The sequence below is a fragment of the Heloderma suspectum genome, chromosome 11 (assembly GCF_057233095.1).
Source record: "Heloderma suspectum isolate Gila_16-S chromosome 11, 16-S_ref, whole genome shotgun sequence".
NCBI classification, from domain to species: domain Eukaryota; kingdom Metazoa; phylum Chordata; class Lepidosauria; order Squamata; family Helodermatidae; genus Heloderma; species Heloderma suspectum.
The window spans coordinates 7,314,075-7,331,578 of NC_139468.1; the positions used below are offsets into that span (position 1 = coordinate 7,314,075).

At 46.9% G+C, this 17,504-nt stretch overlaps 1 protein-coding gene across 1 annotated transcript in view; it reads left to right on the forward strand.

The window, feature by feature from the left end:
• The first annotated feature begins 3,546 nt into the window (after positions 1-3,546).
• THSD4 (thrombospondin type 1 domain containing 4) overlaps positions 3,547-17,504 on the forward strand; it is a 564,631-nt gene continuing 550,673 nt past the window's right edge. The window contains 1 exon segment of the mRNA XM_084817856.1: positions 3,547-4,007. Within this exon segment, the coding sequence (XP_084673982.1) occupies positions 3,547-4,007 (461 nt within the window).

Here is a 17,504-nt window from a genome sequence, read left to right on the forward strand (position 1 = left end):
TCGATAGGCATATGGTCAAGGAACACCTAATTACTTTGAATGAGTTCAGATCTCCAGGGCCAGATGAACTGCATCCTAGAGTAATAAAGGAACTGGCAGAAGAACTCTCAGAACCGCTGTCTATTCTCTTTGAGAAATCATGGAGGACAGGGGAAGTGCCAGATGACTGGAGGAGGGCTAACGTTGTCCTTATCTTCAAAAAGGGTAAAAAGGAGGAACCTGGGAACTACAGACCAGTCAGTCTGACATCAATCCCTGGGAAAATTCTGGAGCAGATGATAAAGGAATCCATCTGGAAGCACCTTGACAACAATGCCGTGATTACTCGAAGCCAACATGGATTTGTCAAAAACAAGTCCTGCCAGACAAATCTGATCTCATTTTTGGATCAAGTAACCTCCCTTGTAGACCGTGGGAATGCTGTAGACATCATATACCTTGACTTCAGCAAAGCTTTCGACAAAGTGCCCCATGATATCCTGATGAGCAAACTAGCTCAAAGTGGGCTAGATGAAACAATGATCCGGTGGATCCACAGTTGGCTACAGAATTGGACTCAAAGAGTGCTTATCAATGGGACCTTCTGAAACTGGGGAGAGGTAACAAGTGGGGTACCGCAGGGCTCAGTCCTGGGCCCAGTGCTCTTCAACATTTTTATTAATGACTTGGATGAGGAGGTGCAGGGAATGCTGATCAAATGTGCAGATGACACAAAATTGGGTGGGATAGCTAATACTTTGGAAGACAGAAACAAAATTCAAAGTGATCTGGATAGACTGGAGTGCTGGGCAGAAAACAACAGAATTACATTTAATAGGGATAAATGCCAAGTTCTGCACCTAGGAAAAAGAAACCAAATGCACAGTTACAAGATGGGGGATACGTGGCTCAACCACACTACAAGCGAGAAGGATTTTGGAATTGTTGTCGATCACAAGCTGAATATGAGCCAACAATGTGATGTGGCTGCAAAAAGGGCAAACTTTTGGGCCGCATTAATAGAAGCATAGCTTCCAAATCCTGGGAAGTACTAGTTCCCCTCTACTCAGCACTGGTTAGGCCTCATCTGGAGTACTGTGTCTAGTTCTGGGCACCATACTTTAAGAAGGATGCAGACAAACTGGAGAGGGTTCAGAGGAGGGCAACAAAGATGATCAGGGGACTGGAAACAAAGCCCTATGAAGAGAGACTGAAAGAACTGGGCATATTTAGCCTTGAGAAGAGAAGACTGAGGGGAGATATGATAGCACTCTTCAAGTACTTGAAAGGTTGTCCCAGGGAGGAAGGCCAGGATCTCTTCTTGATCATCCCAGACTGCAGGACACGGAATCATGGGCTCAAGTTACAGGAAGCCAGATTCCTGCCGAACATCAGGACAAACTTCCTGACTGTAAGAGCAATATGACAATGGAACCAATTACCTGGGGAGGTGGTGGGCTCTCCCACACTGGAGGCCTTCAAGATGAGGCTGGACAGCCATTTGTCAGGGATGCTCTGACTTGGATTCCTGCATTGAGCAGGGGGTTGGACTTGATGGCCTTGTAGGCCCCTTCCAACCCTACTATTCTATGATTCTATGAAAAGGCTTTGGGGCAAAGTACAATAAAATGGTAAAAACAGTAAATATACAAAACACTACCAAAAAACCTAGATAAAGAATGGTGGAAGCATCAATTAAAAACAGACTGAAATCCCCAGGGTGATAAAAATGCCTGGCACCGAAATGACATCAAAGACTAGTGCCAGGTGAGTCTTTCTGGAAAGGGCATTCCACAGATGAGATGCTACAACCAAAAAGGCTCTGTTTCTAGCATATATTGTGCCGGGGATCAGAGGGGGGGAAGAAAACTGATGTGGTGAAATGGAATGGAGTCTCCTGAAAAAGGCATGGCTAGCTGGGACCCTGAACAGGAGCACCCCATACGTCAACATTTTGTTGCAGGCTCCAGATTATATATGATAATAACAAGTTGTAGGTCAGTGGCAGAGCCCCTGCTTTGGATGCAGAAGGTCCCAGGTTCAATCCCCGGCATCTCCAGGTAGGAGAATGGAAAAAGTCCTGCCTGAAACCTTGGGGAGCTGCTGCTGCCAGTCAGTGTTGACAATACTGGGCTAGATGGACCAGGGTCTGACTCAGTATAAGGCAGCTTCCTATGTTCCTAATTAGAATTCCATGCAGACTTTTTACATGGTAGTGATGAAACAACAAAGGCACATTGTAGGGGTCAGATTCTCCAGATTATGGCAAACCGCCCCCTACAACCCAGCATGGCCCGGGTTTGCCCATCGCTGTGCCTTGAAAGCGACATTTGCAGACTACATTCTGCCAAAGCCTCTGATTTTCTTGTCATTGACTGTTCAGCGATGCATTCTGGCTGGCTGAGTTGCTTTGGGGTTTGGTGTTAATCTTTGTCTTCAGGCAATGTATTTAGATCTTAATCTTACCTGTGCCAGGGTGCTTGGAGCTAAGCCTCTAATGATGGTTCTGTGCTTCAGAGGCCTCTCCTTTTGAGGCAACGAAAGTGACCTGAAATGATTGTGTGTGCGTGTGTGTGTGTAAGAGGTTAATCTGTGTATGTGCCTAGAGTCCTTTAGGCTTGAAAAGAGCTCTGTATTTGCACACAGAAGAGCAGATCAGGGCTAAGTATTGTACTAGCATTAGCTCGAATATTTGATGCTTACTTTTGCTGGTGAATCCTTTGCATATTTTCTTTGAAGTAAAGCCCATTGAGATTACTCTGACTTACTCCCAGGTTAAATGTCCAGAGGACTGCAGCCTTAATTCCACAGATATATGGCAATGATAGTTTGCATGGAGTTTTACAAGGTTCCTTGCATGCAGAAACAGGCAAGGCTGAGTCCTGCCTTCTCACTGAGCCAATCAACAGAAGACGGGCGCTGCCAGTGTTGCTCTCAGGGCTAGGTGAATGGGTGGCCATGCTCAAATTCAAACCAAGAGGGGTGGGTTCTCTAGCTAAGCCCAGGGGTGGGGAACCTATGGCCCATGAGCTGCATGCAGCCCTCCGAAGTTGCCCGTGTGGCCAGCCATGGGTGTTGTCATTCCTCTCCAAATTTTCCCTGGACACCATTGCTATGGTTGAGAGCACACGCAGGATGATTCTCTCTGACGCTTCCTTCAGTGTTGTCAGGGACCCGATAGGGGCTGCCGGATGTCTGATCCTAACAATATTAGGCTTCTGGGAGATTGATCTTGCTGAGAAATAAGGCACACATAGGGATGCTGGAGAAATCTTCAACGGACAGAAAGGACATCACGTTCCTGAGGAATCTGCAATGGACCGGTTCTTCTTGCCGCTGTTGGAACTGGCAGGGAGAGAGAGAGTTTTATGCACGGCTTGTGCACTTTGGCTTAATTCTTTCCTCTAAAAATGGCAAGAGACGCAAATTGCAGCTGCAGTTTGCCTAATTTGCACAAATTGTGCCCGCAAAGTGCCTAGTTATGCATATATTACTTATGCATATCTTAATATGAGAGCGGTACAGCTTTTATCCAAAGATGTATTGATGTCATAGCAGATTCCCTCCATGCTAATTTGTCTGCTCCAACATCCTTAGGTCCCACAAAGGATAGAAGAGCAAAGTGCCGCCACTGAAGAAGATAATACAGGAATCCCAGGGATATGGGGTAGCTGGGGTCCCTGGTCAGCTTGTTCGAGAAGCTGCAGTGGTGGAGTGATGGAGCAAACAAGGCCCTGCCTTCCGGGATATTATTACGAGAGGAACTATCGTAGGCCTGGACAGTACCCAGCCTCTGACAGGACTCTTGGTCATCAGCAGTCTCCTCGCCAAGAAGACCCGCTGAATCCGTACTCCGGCCACATCATCTCTGCCATCCGTACATCGGTGCCTCTTCACAGGAATGGGGAGCAACCACGAGCAGGACTCTGGGCCGGAGTCTCCTCAGGAGGCCGTAATGACAGCAGAGGAGTATCAAGAGGGGGACGGCTTTCTCAGTCCCGGAGGCGGAGCCCCAAACCTGAAAGAAGGTACTGTGTTTTTTTTGTTTTGTTTTTTAAAATGTTGTTATTTCTTAAGGACCTGTAAGACAGGGCACTGTTGATGTTCACTGCCCCAAGCTGGTGGGCACAGAAGATGTGGCGTTTTTGGTGATGGCCTCATTGCTCTGGCACTCCCTCCAATGGGAAATTCACTTAGACCCATCCTTGTGCATTTTTGAAGTAGGTTTTAAAGACCTGGGACATCTGCTTTTATCTGATTAATTTGAATTGGGTCTGGGCTTTTAAATGGAATTTTAAAAATATCTTGATATATACATATACATATATATTTGGTTTGGGGTGGTATTGTTGAATTGTGGATATTGATATTGTAAAGTTATTTATCTATTTTATGGCACTCTTAGTGGGTAAACCTCCTTGAGAGAGCTGGATACCCTGTAAAGCTGGTATATAAATACTTAAAATAAATAAATATATTCTAGACTCAAGATGCATCCCCTCAGAAATTTAGGCTGCAATGCTATACTCATTTATCTTACTTCAACACTGGCTACAGGGCATCACACCTCGGGCAGCAAAATGTCTTGGGCCAACCCTGGTTCCTGGCAAAATGTCTTGGGCTAATGCTGGCTCCTAGCAAAATGGCTTGGGCCAACCCTGGTTACTAGCCTGCCTTTTTTTCAAGTTAGCTTGCTAACAATCATAAATTGTTGTACATAATCTGCTTTTTAAGGGGGGACGATTAACACAGGGAACTAGTGTATGGATCGCTACTTGAGAATAAAAATGTATTTATTTGATGACTGCTACCATGCAGTTTGACAGGGAGGACAAAATTATTTGTTCCAGTCCCGCCCACATGGGAATATTCCTCAGGAAATATTCCTATATTACTTCCTGTTTCTTTCTGTGAACAGAAAAATGTTATATAAAAAATTAAATAAATTACAGTTTACAGGGCATGATTGCATGTTCTGAAAGCAGTACTGGATACATGGAATTGAATACTTAGCATGGATTTCTGAACATCTCAGTGTTAATCTTTAAAATAACTAAATAAATACCTAGCCATTACATCCCTGGGGCAGTCTCCGCAGACTGTAGGATTGTTCTCTTAGCCAAAATATTGCAACAAAACAACTAATCAAAACTGGGCATCTAAATCATAGGTCTGTGGTTTTTTTAGAGTGAGTTTGCATTTTGCAAAATGTCCTTTGTGTCTCTATGACCCTCTTCTATGGAATGAAATTTGGCTGTTTTGCTGGAAACTGCAAAGAGAGATTTAGAAGGAGGGAAAGAGATAAAATTTAAAATGAAGCGGCTTAGTGTGATAGGCCTAATATGTCTTCCTAATTTTGCAAGGGCTTCAAAGGGCAAATGTAAATTCTGAGAGAAGCTGCTTCAGTTGCAGATAGCTCAAACCGACCAACCCACCAACCAACCAACGGCAAAATGTTGTCAAGTAATTCTGCTGTGGGGAATATCTAAACATCTGACATGGTTCCATTAATGATGAATGCTTTTGGAATATTTGCCTTTTTTTCCCTTCCCTGAGAATCGTGGCGGACATCTATAAAACAATAAAATAGGGATTAAGATTTGTGACTGAGATGAACTCGCACTGGAGAGCGTAGTTCAAGATGAAATGGGACAGGGTCAAAGCCAAAGAGGCTCAGAGAGCTGTGGAAATCCTTCAAAGACACAAAATATAACATTTGTACCACTTGGAGACCAGTGGAGGTGTCTTAAAGCTGCTGCTGGGCAGCTGACCAGGAAAACAGAGTAATAGATGCAGTCAAATGACAGGTGCTCAGACAGTCCTGGAGCTGTGTGGGCATCGTCTTTGACTTTTAAAGTACTTCACTGCTTGGGACCAGTTTATCTGAAAGACTGCTTGTCTCCACACAGAAAGACCCCTTGCCTCCACTCTTGCCTGACCATAGCTGAAGATCTTCAACAGACGTGTTTCTCCTAGACCATCAAAGTTCTGGTGGTGGCTCACCCTTCGTGGAATGTTTTCCCCAGGGAGGCTCACTTGCTGTGGTGTAGTGCTGAATTTTGAAGTGCAGGCACTCATCATGACAGTCGCCATAGCCACGCCCCCGAGAAGAGGCCAAAAATGTAGGCAGCTGTGACTCAGAGGAAACGGGGGAGCCTGAGGGTGTGTGCGTGTGTGTGTGTCTGTCGCAGATGACATCATTGTCCCTGCTAATCAAAAAGTCCTGGCTTGACAGCACCAGTGCCCGCTTGCTGCCTATTTTGATGCCATCTTGGTGCAGACATCTGCACTGGATGCTGGGGTTACCTGGGCTAGGACTACATGGAGTGTGTGATGTCAGGGATGGGATTTAAACAGTGTATCCCTATCCTCTGCTCACTTCTGAATAGGGCTCAGATTCTGCTATGTTCCTTTATTCTGTACAATTACCTTAGGCCGGCTGGCCAGCCTGCCTGCCTGCCTGCCTGCCTGCCTGCCTGCCTTCCTTCCTTCCTTCCTTCCTTCCTTCCTTCCTTCCTTCCTTCCTTCCTTCCTTCCTTTCTTCCACCTGCCTGCCTGCCTGCCTGCCTCTTATGCCCCACTTTCCAGCCAAGATTGTAGGTGCAGACATGGCTCCCAAAATAGCTTACAATTAAAATTCACACAAAGCTAAAATGATGATAGGAACATGTGCCTGCCCAGACTCTAAGATCATCCTCAGTGGTCCTTCTCCCTGAGCCGCCGCCAAAGTAAGTGAGGCAGGTGGCTACCAGGAAGAAGACCTTTTCTGCTGTGGCACCCCAGCTGCGGAATGAGCTCCCTAGAGAGGTTTGCCTGGCGCCTACGTTGTTCTCCTTCCAGCGCCAGGTGAAGACCTTTTTATTCTCCCAGTATTTTAGCATTTTAGCTTCCTAGTCTTTTAGCTTTGGTGCTTTAAATCTGTATTTTAAAACTCTGCATTGCTGCTAGGTTTTATTCTGGATGTACTGTTATATTGTGGTCTTAAGCTTTCATATTTTATACTGTTTTATGCTGCGCTTTGTGGTTTTAATTTTTGTGAACCACCCAGAGAGCCCTGGCTATCGGGCAGTATATAAATAAATAAATAAATAAATAAATGAATAAACAAATAAATGCACGATAAGATCTTCTGGTCCCTGGCAGTTGATCATAGTTCAGGCTTGTCCCTCCAAAGAGGTGGGCCAGAAGTAGATGCAGATAGACTCAAAGGCTGCTTGATGTTCAAGACACCACTCTAATCCTACGCATGTCTACTCAGAAGTAAGTCCCATTACGTTAAATTGGACTTACTGTCAGTTAGGGATGGACAAATCAGTGTATATCTGATCCACGTCAGTTTTTCATGTATAAACACAAGTTCATTCCCTCCAATTTCTGTATCAGTCTGCAATTAAAAAAATGTATGAAAATGCACATTTATCTTTATATGCAACTTTCCCTAGCGTAATCGTATTTGCATGCAACTTTCCCTCATATATGCATTTTTGTGCACCATTCTCCCCATCATCCACATTTTTATGTGCCACTTTCCTTAAAAAATGCATTTTTATATGCAATTCTTGATCTGAGAACTGTATCACAACATTTGGGCACGTGCAAAATTTGAAGGATAACCAATATGTTCTAATCAACATATTAGTACCGGAAAATGGTTTGCTTAAAAATGCAGACCAAGCAAGAATTCTCCCCCATCTCTACTTCCAGGTAAGTGTGTACAGGATTGCACCCTTAGTTATTCACTGGCCTCTGCGCTTTTGAATGCCTGATAGTTCTTCGTTCAATAATAATAACAACAACAGCAACAACATACAATAAAAGTACTTCTAGAAATGAATATTTTGAGAGAAAGCACATCCGAAGTACATATTTAAATACAAATGTTCCTGTGGATTTAAACAAAAATGCGCAGATGGATGCAGGAATAGGACAGAGCAGACTTATGGCTGAATACATTAGAAAATGGCGCAGTCTGGAAATAGACTGGCCCATCCCTATCTACACACTTACTTATGGCTGTATGGAGACAGGATATTTTTTCCTATAGTAAGATTCTTTGCTGGTGTCCAGGATGTTTTGGCTGACCCTGCGCAGGGAGATTTCTGCAGGGACCAGGGCAGGGTTGCTCTAAAGCAGCTCCAAAGATCCACAGTGGCAGACACAGCAGAAGTTGTAGGTGTTTTCCTCCTCTGATACATTTGCCTCCAGGGCTGCTTCCCACATTATATTTTTCAGACACAACATGACTCCTGTAAGCTGCTTCCAGATCTTCATGAGTAACATATGCCTTTTGGAATGAGTAACACACACAGCTGGCACCGTCCCCGGCGAACTCTCGAAAACCCCAACTTGATTAAACAGCTCTGAAGTGCCCAAATCTAGGGAAGGTGGTGGGAGCGGTGGGGGGATCTTGTATATTATAAACCTGGTCCTGTGAAAATCAACAGACATATAATATATAGAGCTGTGAGCAAATGGCACCTTAAAATTCTCCACACTATTTGTGGGCAGAGAAATTGGGGGGGACAATTTCACCAAGTTTCTTCAGGGGAAGAAGAAATTCTCAGTTTCTGAGAGCTGGGGCTCACTGGTAGCCGTGGTACAGTCTTTGTTTTTTCCCCCTCAGGGTTTTTGTTTTTGTGCAGCAAATGTGTTGGCAGGCTGGTCACCATTTTGCATTGTTCACTGTGCCTCATACCTAGTGTCATTCAAGGGCACTGTGTGTGCGTGTGGGTGGTGGGGGGGAAGGGGTCACCACAAAAATGGTGGAGAAAATTTGGCAGTGGCCAATAGTTCAGTGAATGTTTTTTCTTTCTATTAATATCTCTCAATTGTTCTGCAGCCTCCCAGGCTGCCTGCACTTCCAGATCCAGAAAAGCCCTATGGGAGGAATTACCTCATGATGTCTTTCCCTGGGCTTTAATTGAAATGTGGGAAGCTGAGGAGGACACAGGCTGCTGGAAAGCTGATTGTATAATGAAAGACAGGATACTTGTGCACACTCCTCAGCCACCTCATAAGTAGGGTAAGCACAAAAACCCTGAACCCAACCCATGAGAATTTCTCTGAAATTTTCTTCTGCTTTGAATTTCTTTTCAAAAGCAATTTCTTTTTTTTATCAAATACAATGAGAATGGTAAAAAAAGAGAATTTTTTGTTACAACGCTAACAATACATATCCATATATCTATATTTATATTAGCTTTTTCCAGCCTAGTTCCCTCCAGATGTTTAGGATTACAGTTCCCAGAAATCCTGACCATTGGCCATGAAGGATGAGGTTGATGGGAGTTTGGGGAAAGTTGATTGTCTGTCTCTCTGTCTGTCTGTACCTATTTATCATCTCTGGTTAAATCCATTCCCATTCATGTGCCTTGCTAACGTTTACTTATTTAAGGCATTGTCAGGAATGAGTCCAAGCCCCTTGAGATGTCTGACAGCTCTGATTCTGAATCAGAATTAGAACAGCAAGATCAGGGGCCGGGGGAAGGACGCTCCCAAGCGAGCCAAGATGCTGAGAGAGATTCCTCTGAAGGCCTGGACAAACAGATGGCCCAGGCTGAGTTGCTGCCCCCTCCCTCCAGCATAAGAACTGAGCAGGAGGAAGAAGAGAGATGTGACTTGAAAGACACTGAGGCACGCAGCAAAGCAAAGGGGGAAAAGTTAGGGGCAGGGCTCAGACACTCCGCCAGGATAGCCACTCTTGGAAGTAGGAGGGAGCCACCCCAAGGGAAGGGCGTCATTGCGAAGCAGGTCTGGCCATGAAGTTCAGGGCAAACTGTCGGCAACTTCACTACCTCCCAGTTTATCTTAGGGTTGGCGGAGAATTTCTCCATGAATCTTCGGGAGGCCGAGCACCGATGCATTCGGTCCCCCGAAAGTGTTGGGGAAATTCTCCGCCGGCCCCCCGCCCCCCCCGGGATGGGACTTAACTTCGGCGAATGTCCCTCTCGGCGGCAGGTCCCGGCGGCGGTTCGGCGGGGGCAGGGGCGGCAGCCGGTCTCCTGACCGGCTGCTGCCGCCGCCATTGCAAAAAAAAAAAGTAAAGTAAAAAACAACAGCACACACCCATGATAGGCTACGTAACAATTTATGTAGCCTATCACGGCTAGATTTCCAAAGTCAGCCATGATAGGCTACGTAAATCGTCACGTAGCCTATCGCGGGTGACTTTGGAAAAAAAAAAAAAGCGTATGCAAATGGCGGCGCCCATGGGGCGCCGCCATTTGCGTTCCTTATTTTGGCATGTCTAGTCTACGTAAAGATTTACGTAGACTACGGTGAAAATAAGGGCAACGCAAATAGCGTTCCCTTATTTTCGCCATAGTCTACGTAAATCTTAATGTAGACTAGACGTGCCAAAATAAGGAACGCAAATGGCGGTCCCCATGGGAGCTGCCATTTGCGTACGCGCTTTTTTTTTTTTTCAAAGTCACCCGTGATAGGCTATGTGATGATTTACATAGCCTATCACGGCTGACTTTGGAAATCTAGCCGTGATAGGCTACATAAATTGTTACGTAGCCTGTCACGGGTGTGTGTGTGTGTGTGTGTTTTACTTTTTTTTTCGCGGCCGGGTAGATGGGGCGCTCCTACCCGGCCTGAATTTCGCCGGCGAGGGATGGGGCACCTCCCCCCCTGGCCTGAATTTCGGCCGGGCGAGGCGGGGCGCCTCCCCCCCCTCGCCTGAACTTCGGGGGGAGAACTGAAGCACCTCCCCCCCACCGCGAAGCAAGCTTCGAGAACAGGTAAGGGACTTTCGTCCATCCCTAGTTTAACTTCCTTGATTAGAGATTACAGATCAGTTGTTTAGGGCTTGAGGCAGTCTGAGAGCTTCCTTGAATGTGCATTTGTAGAAGGGCTAGTCTCTAGCAAAATAATGTCATATTAGCCTGAAGCTTTGTCTCTTTGTGGTGTTGATTGTGAAGGGGAAGGACGATCCAGTTCCTGGCAGGAATTTATATCCCATCTGTACATGATGAAAAACCCCCCAACTACGATGTGGTTCACAACTCCCCCCACCCCGCCCCGCCCCCATAAAGAAAACACCAAGAAAACAGTAAACTACTTAAATGAAGCAGTGGTATATAACAATAATGGGGTGTGTGTCTGTTTGTCACTGCCATAGCACTAGGACTGTGAAACCTAGACACCGGGAACATGACAAGCATAGTAAGGGGACCCTAGGTATGTGCACCTCAGGGTTATTTTGTTTCAAAAACACATTAATTAATTTCAGTTAATTTAAATGTGGCCATGTGGTTGAAGTGTGCAATAACGTCTTCAGCTACTGGACTTTCCTAACCAGCACTTCGCTTTGCAGTCCAGACAGTTTGAAGCCAGGGTAGACCAGTAGGCCAAGAGACAGAGTTATATGCCTTCCCCCTCCACCCTGCTGTTGGGCTGCCCCAGGGGCGGCCCAAGACCATTTGCTGCTTGAGGCAAAGGACAGAAAGGCACCTCCTCCCATTCCATGTACAAAAGCTGACTGGACTGGTGGATGATTCTGTCCCAACACTGGTGATGGGACAGCATCTTCCACTGTACCTGAAGGCAGCAGGCTAACTTAGGAGGCACAGAGTAGATCACATGGCACACTGGTCTCTCCTCCGACACCTTGCTGCCATCTCCCAGCATCTTCCCCCTGAGCCGATTGCTTCACTCTGCCTAATGGTAGGGCCGGACCTGGGCAGCCCCTTTTAGGGGAATGGAGGGGCTGTAGGGTGGCACCTGGCAGGGGCCATGCTTGGGCATGTTTGCATTCAGAACGGGTGGTTGCAACGTGCCCAACACTGAGACTTGCGCAGGTTTGCTTGGAAGCTTCACTGTATCAAACGAAAGGCTATTTAGTAGGCTGAAGGACAGAGTTATTTTCCTGCTCCCTCTCCCATGCTGTGGGGCAGCCTCCCCGCAGCGTAATGGGATAGGAAGACCTCTCTCTTCGGGGGCTCTAGGGCTTCACCATGGAAGGAGCGACGGCTCAGGGCGCCAGCAGGCGTGGCTTCAGTCAGACAGAGTGGGCAGCTGCGTACGTTTGCTTGCAGCCTTTGCTGTATCAGCAAAAGGGCTGTTCCCACCTGTGCAAAGCCAGGTCTATTTGCTAGCACCAAAGAAGATCTGAAAACCATAAGAAGACATAAAAGCCATGAAGGGGTCTTTAGTATCTTTAGTATACTAAAGACTATAGTATACTAAAGTATACTAGTATACTAAAGTATACTACTAAAGTATACTAGTATACTAAAGTATACTAGTATACTAAAGTATACTTTAGTATACTAAAGACTATACTTTAGTCTTTAGTATAGGGCCTTTAGTATCCTGTAAATCTGGAACTCTCTATCACTACAAATTAGACATGTGCCAACCCTTCTAGGTTTTCAGTGTCTAGTGAAAGCATTCTTTTTCTAGCAGGCATTCCAGGAAGGTAATATCTTCTGTATATGGTAATAATAGACAGTATTTAATTGCGATCTTATTTTTGTTGTTCAGTCGTTCAGTCGTGTCCGACTCTTCGTGACCCCATGGACCATAGCACGCCAGGCCTTCCTGTCCTGCGCTCTCTCCCGGAGCGTGCTCAAGTTCATATTCATTGCATCGGTGATGCTATCTAGCCATCTCATCCTCTGCTGTCCCCTTCTCCTTTTGCCTTCAGTCTTTCCCAGCTACGATCTTATACATAAATGCAATAAATAAATATCATTAAATAAATAATCTAATACATGTTAATATGTATCTATAAATATACATCTAATATATTTTTATCCCACCTTTTGTTGACTGTGGTTCCCTCTCCGCATCTTATCATCACAACAACCCTGTAAGGTAGCTTAAGCTGAGATATAGTGACTTGCTCAAAGTCACCCAGTGAGCTTCTTGGCTTATAGCAGCATGGATGGTGTCAAGGGGTGGTGGTGGTGGTGGTGGGGAGAAAGCTCCCACTTTTTCTCCACTGCTGGAGCAAGAAGGGTACATGGATGTTTGGGAGGGGATTTGGAGGTGGGTAGGAGGGAGAAAGGCAGTGAGGAAGACACAGCTTCATATCTAAGCCAGAGAAGAATTCTTGTGGGTCGCAATGCTTGTATTGAGGGGGAGCATTACAAGTCAAGCTGGCCAAGATTCATTTTCTGAGCCTGGAAATGCAGATTTTGGGACTTTCATGAATCGGAATGTGTGTCTTGAAAGGAAGGTTGACCCCCTCTCTTCTTTTTTGCTTAGGAAGTTACCACTGGTGCGAGTACACCAGCTTTGGGTGATTATAGGGGCTCTGTGCCCAGATTTCTGCTGAAGGGCTCTGGTGCTGGATCTGGCCTGAATCAAATCCTTTATATGCTTTCCTCTGCAGAGGGGGAAAAAATTGTAATTGTCAGTTAGATTTATGTGAGGCTAATGAGGTGGGTGGGTAGCCTAGCCTTAAACAAACAGTGTGAGTTGAAAGGAATTACGTCTCCCCCGTGCTAATGAAAAACATTGACCTTTCTTGCAATTTTGTCAAAATATTAATGGGGGAGTGGGTGTGAGGGTTTCTCAAAGACATTTTTATACATAGAAAGGGTGAGGGGTGGGGGAAAGGGAATGACCAGAGGAAGGAGTTATACCAAGGAGGGAATCCAGGAATCATCAACATCTTGCATTTCTACGACTCGTTTTTCTTTCATTTGCTGCCAACAGTGGAGGAAAGTCTTGTTTTGCCACTTTCTCCCAAGTAAAGCTTCTAGTTGTGGCTTAGAGCAGAGGTCAGGTGCTATATATACTGGGAAAAGTAAAGTTATTTTTTAGCAATTAGGAAACAAAGTAGTAGTTTGGAGAAGACTGCTATTGAAAGCATCTTGACGTAGGGCTGAGAGAAAATGGCCCCTTGGAATTCTCCACCCTGTTTCCAGGCAGCAAAAGTGGAGAGGGGTTTTGCTGAATATACTCTGGGGGCAGTTGAAAATCTCCAACACTTTGAGAGCCTGTGGGGTGGGGTGGCAGGGGGGAAGGAAAGAAATTTTACTGGAGAAATTTAAGCTCGATTAATACTGAATGAAACTCTATTGTTAATTCATACCGGTGGATGAAAGAATCAATGGATTAAGAGAGAAGGACTGGAAATTGTAGGTGCCATGTTTGTTGCTCCAAAATATTGGGATGGATCCACAGTTGTGCTTGATAATACTCCAACCTATTTGTGGGCGGTGAAATGAAATGGGAGCGTTCTATCAGATATTTTCCAATGGGTGTGAAATTCCCCAAGCATTTGATAGGAGCCTGAGAATGAGACAGGGTGTAATCCTATGCATGTTTAGACAAAAGGAAGCCCTACAACTCCCAGCATTCCCAAGTGAGCCACTCTGGCTGGGAAAGGCTGGGATTTGTAGGGCTTTCTTCTGTCTAAACACGCATATGATTGCACCCTTACTTTCAGACAATTTCAGCTTGGCGTTAATTGATACCGTCTCTCCCAAACCGACACAGCGTGACTTCCTTTTGGGATGAGAGACCATCTGGACTTTGACCAACAGTGGGTCTTGAACCTGCATCCTGAGGGATGGCAGATCCAGGGGATTCAGCAAGCGTGCTATCACGAAAGTCTGGAAAAAGGAGGATGGTACAGACAGAGGCGTCACTTGAAGTCCAACTGGGATGGTGTGCAGTACATTATTTGCTTTTCCCATCCTATGTCCTGCCTACATGCATCAAAGCTGGACTCGTCTACCCTGGGGAACATGGGTGGGAGGGTGCTGTTACGGTCATGTCCTGCTTGTGTGTTCCTGGTCAGCAGCCAGTTGAACACTGTGTGAACAGAATGCTGGACTAGATGGACCCTTGGTCTGATCCAGCAGGGCTCTGCTTATGTTCTTACCCAGCACCTCGGTGGGGAGGCTTTGGTGCATGGCGGCTTTCCCTGGGTGGCAAAAACACATGTGCGCTGAAGCTGGGAGCACTGTTTCACTATGCCTGGGCGTTCCCCAGCTAGGGAAAGCCCTGGAGGGGTGAAGCCCGGCTGGCCCAGTCCCTTTCGCGCAGTCCCCTCCATCGGAAGGTGACGGAGGAGCAAAGGAGACTGAGTTGGCTCTCCTTCTGCCGCTCTGCATCCTCCCCAATGGGGGAAGACGTGGGGCAGGTGAACCTTCCCCACCTGAGGCGCTGGATGGAGGAGCACCAGGGCGGGGCGCAGCAACTCTGGCTCCCCAGCTGAAGTGCCGCCTGGAGGAGCTCCAGGTGATGCTTTGGCTGGAGAACGAATTATGTCAGGGGGCGTAGCTGCACCCCCTGATATCCTGAGGCTCATGGAGGGCTTGGTGGGGGGTAATCCAGCCCCCATCCAATTCTGGTTTCCCATCTCTGCTCTAGAGCAGAGGTGGTCAACTGCGGGAGATCCGGGGGCCATTTGACCTCCAGGACCACTCCCATCGTGGGCCCCACTCCACTGGGCACCACACAGTCCATGAGCATGCCCCCACCCGCACCAAATAAACAAAATAAACAAAATGCCAGTTCGCACAGAAATTCAGCCACAATCCACTCAGTAGTGCTGTAGACCACGACAAGGGTTAAATTTAGCCTGTTTCCAAGCTAAAGTTAAGCCCTTTGATACCATTTTTTTTAATAATTTGGGGGTCATGATGGATGGCAGTGGGGGCCACAGGCACCCCAAGGGCTGGATGTTACCCAACCCTGCTTTAGTGGATCATGCCGACTCCCTCTGCTATGTTGTATCCGTGCAACTTCTTATTTTTTTTTTTAAAAAAAGAACGAATCTTCCACTAGGCTTGCCAAAGGCATTCAGCTCACTGTCTGCCTGTACCGGATAGCTTAATAAACTTTCTTAAGCCCATGTGCTTTAAAAGCCTGATGGTGAAATGCGAGGGCTTGGAATGTTAATCTGCCCAGCATGGTGGTGGCGATACCGTCCCGAAAGGTGATAGATGGGTAGCTTTGGCTCAGACGAGGCAATAACTCCACCTGGCTGTTCAGATCACCTTTTTCTTGCACGAGGAGATGGCACTGGAGTCTCCGGACTCATCATGTGAGCACAGGCTATTTGTCAGTTTCCACTAACTAAAAAAGTCTCCAGGTATGAGCTGGGCTGTGGCTGCGGCCACACATTTGTCTACACAGAAGTTCAAGGAACAGCAAGATGGGCAATGACAATTTTTAGCATTTGTGTATGTTGCCACCCTTACGACTAGGCTTTACTCAGGCCTGATGATCTCTCACCCTTTTCCCTGCCTGTGGACTCAGGTCAGGTCAGGAGGGGAGGGGTTTTAGACCACCCTCTTCCTCCTCCTTCTCCTCAGATGAGAGAACCAGGGATGCTTGAGTTCAACCAACTCTTCCTAGCTTGGTTCATCTTGCTCCCATTCTTGTTTGCAGTTTGTTTTCCTTTTTCTTCGAACCGGACAAGTGTGCATTTCCATGTGCCTTTTTCAAAAGTGTGCACTTCCCCGCCACAGGGACCAAAGGGTGAAAATGTTTATTTTTTGAAAAATGCACGTTTTAAAGAGTGCCAGAATGGCCGTGGAAACATTCCATCCCCCCATCTCCCCAACTCTCACGAGACATCAGGATTCTTCCTGTCAGAGGGGTGCATCACCATCACCTGGCTGCGACTCTGTGTCTTCCTGCGGGCCGCTGTCCTCACCCACCTTGGCTCGCTCCCTGGCTCCCGTGGCAATAGCCTGTGCCTGCTGGGCTGCCGCTGCAGAGGTGGCTCCTTCTCAGGTTTGGCCCCTGCAGTGGTGGCCCCTTGTGTGCAGGTGCAGCCACTCCGGCAGGTGGCTCTTTATGAGTGGCCCCGTCGGGTCCAGGTGAGGGCAGGGGCCAGGAGGCTTCCCTCAAAACATCCCTTTTTGCATTTCCAAGCATTCAAATTGCCCCCTCTGCAGTCAAGGGGCGCAGGGGTCTTGAATGTGCAGAGCTGGTTTTAAAGGACTGCCAATTTCAAAGCAGCAGATGGAGCTGATGCCATCCACATGGCTGTGTCATGTGCCTCCCCTCTTCCCATGGGGCAAAGACATGCCTGCCCCAGAGCCAAAAGTATTTACCAAAGGTAAGGACTTGTGATAAGCTACCGCTAAAGACACCGAGCAAAGGCCTGGATGAGCCTGACCTCGCCTGATCTTGGAAGCTAAGCAGGGTCAGCTTCCTTGGGAGACCACCTGGGAATCAGCCTTCCTGAACTGAGCAGGGGGTTGGACCTGATGGTCTTGTAGGCCTCTTCCAACCCTATGATTCTATGCCGTTAGGACGAGGTGCAGGACCTCAGGCCTGCGAGCCAAATGTGGCCTGCTTGGGTTCCTAATCTAACCTGCCAGGGTTCCCCAGGTGGCCATGCCCCTTTCCCCTAACCATGGATTGTTTGGTGGATTCCTGGTGTTTGCACAGTTTTTTTCCCCATTCTAAAAGGTTGGAGTGTCTCTCCTAAGGCAGAGTTCCTGGCTGTGAGAGCTTTAAGCTGCAACATGCTGCTATTTTTTTGTATTTCGACCCCACCCCTTTTGTCTTGGCCCCTTCCACCAGTGGAATGCGGCCTCTGAGGGCTT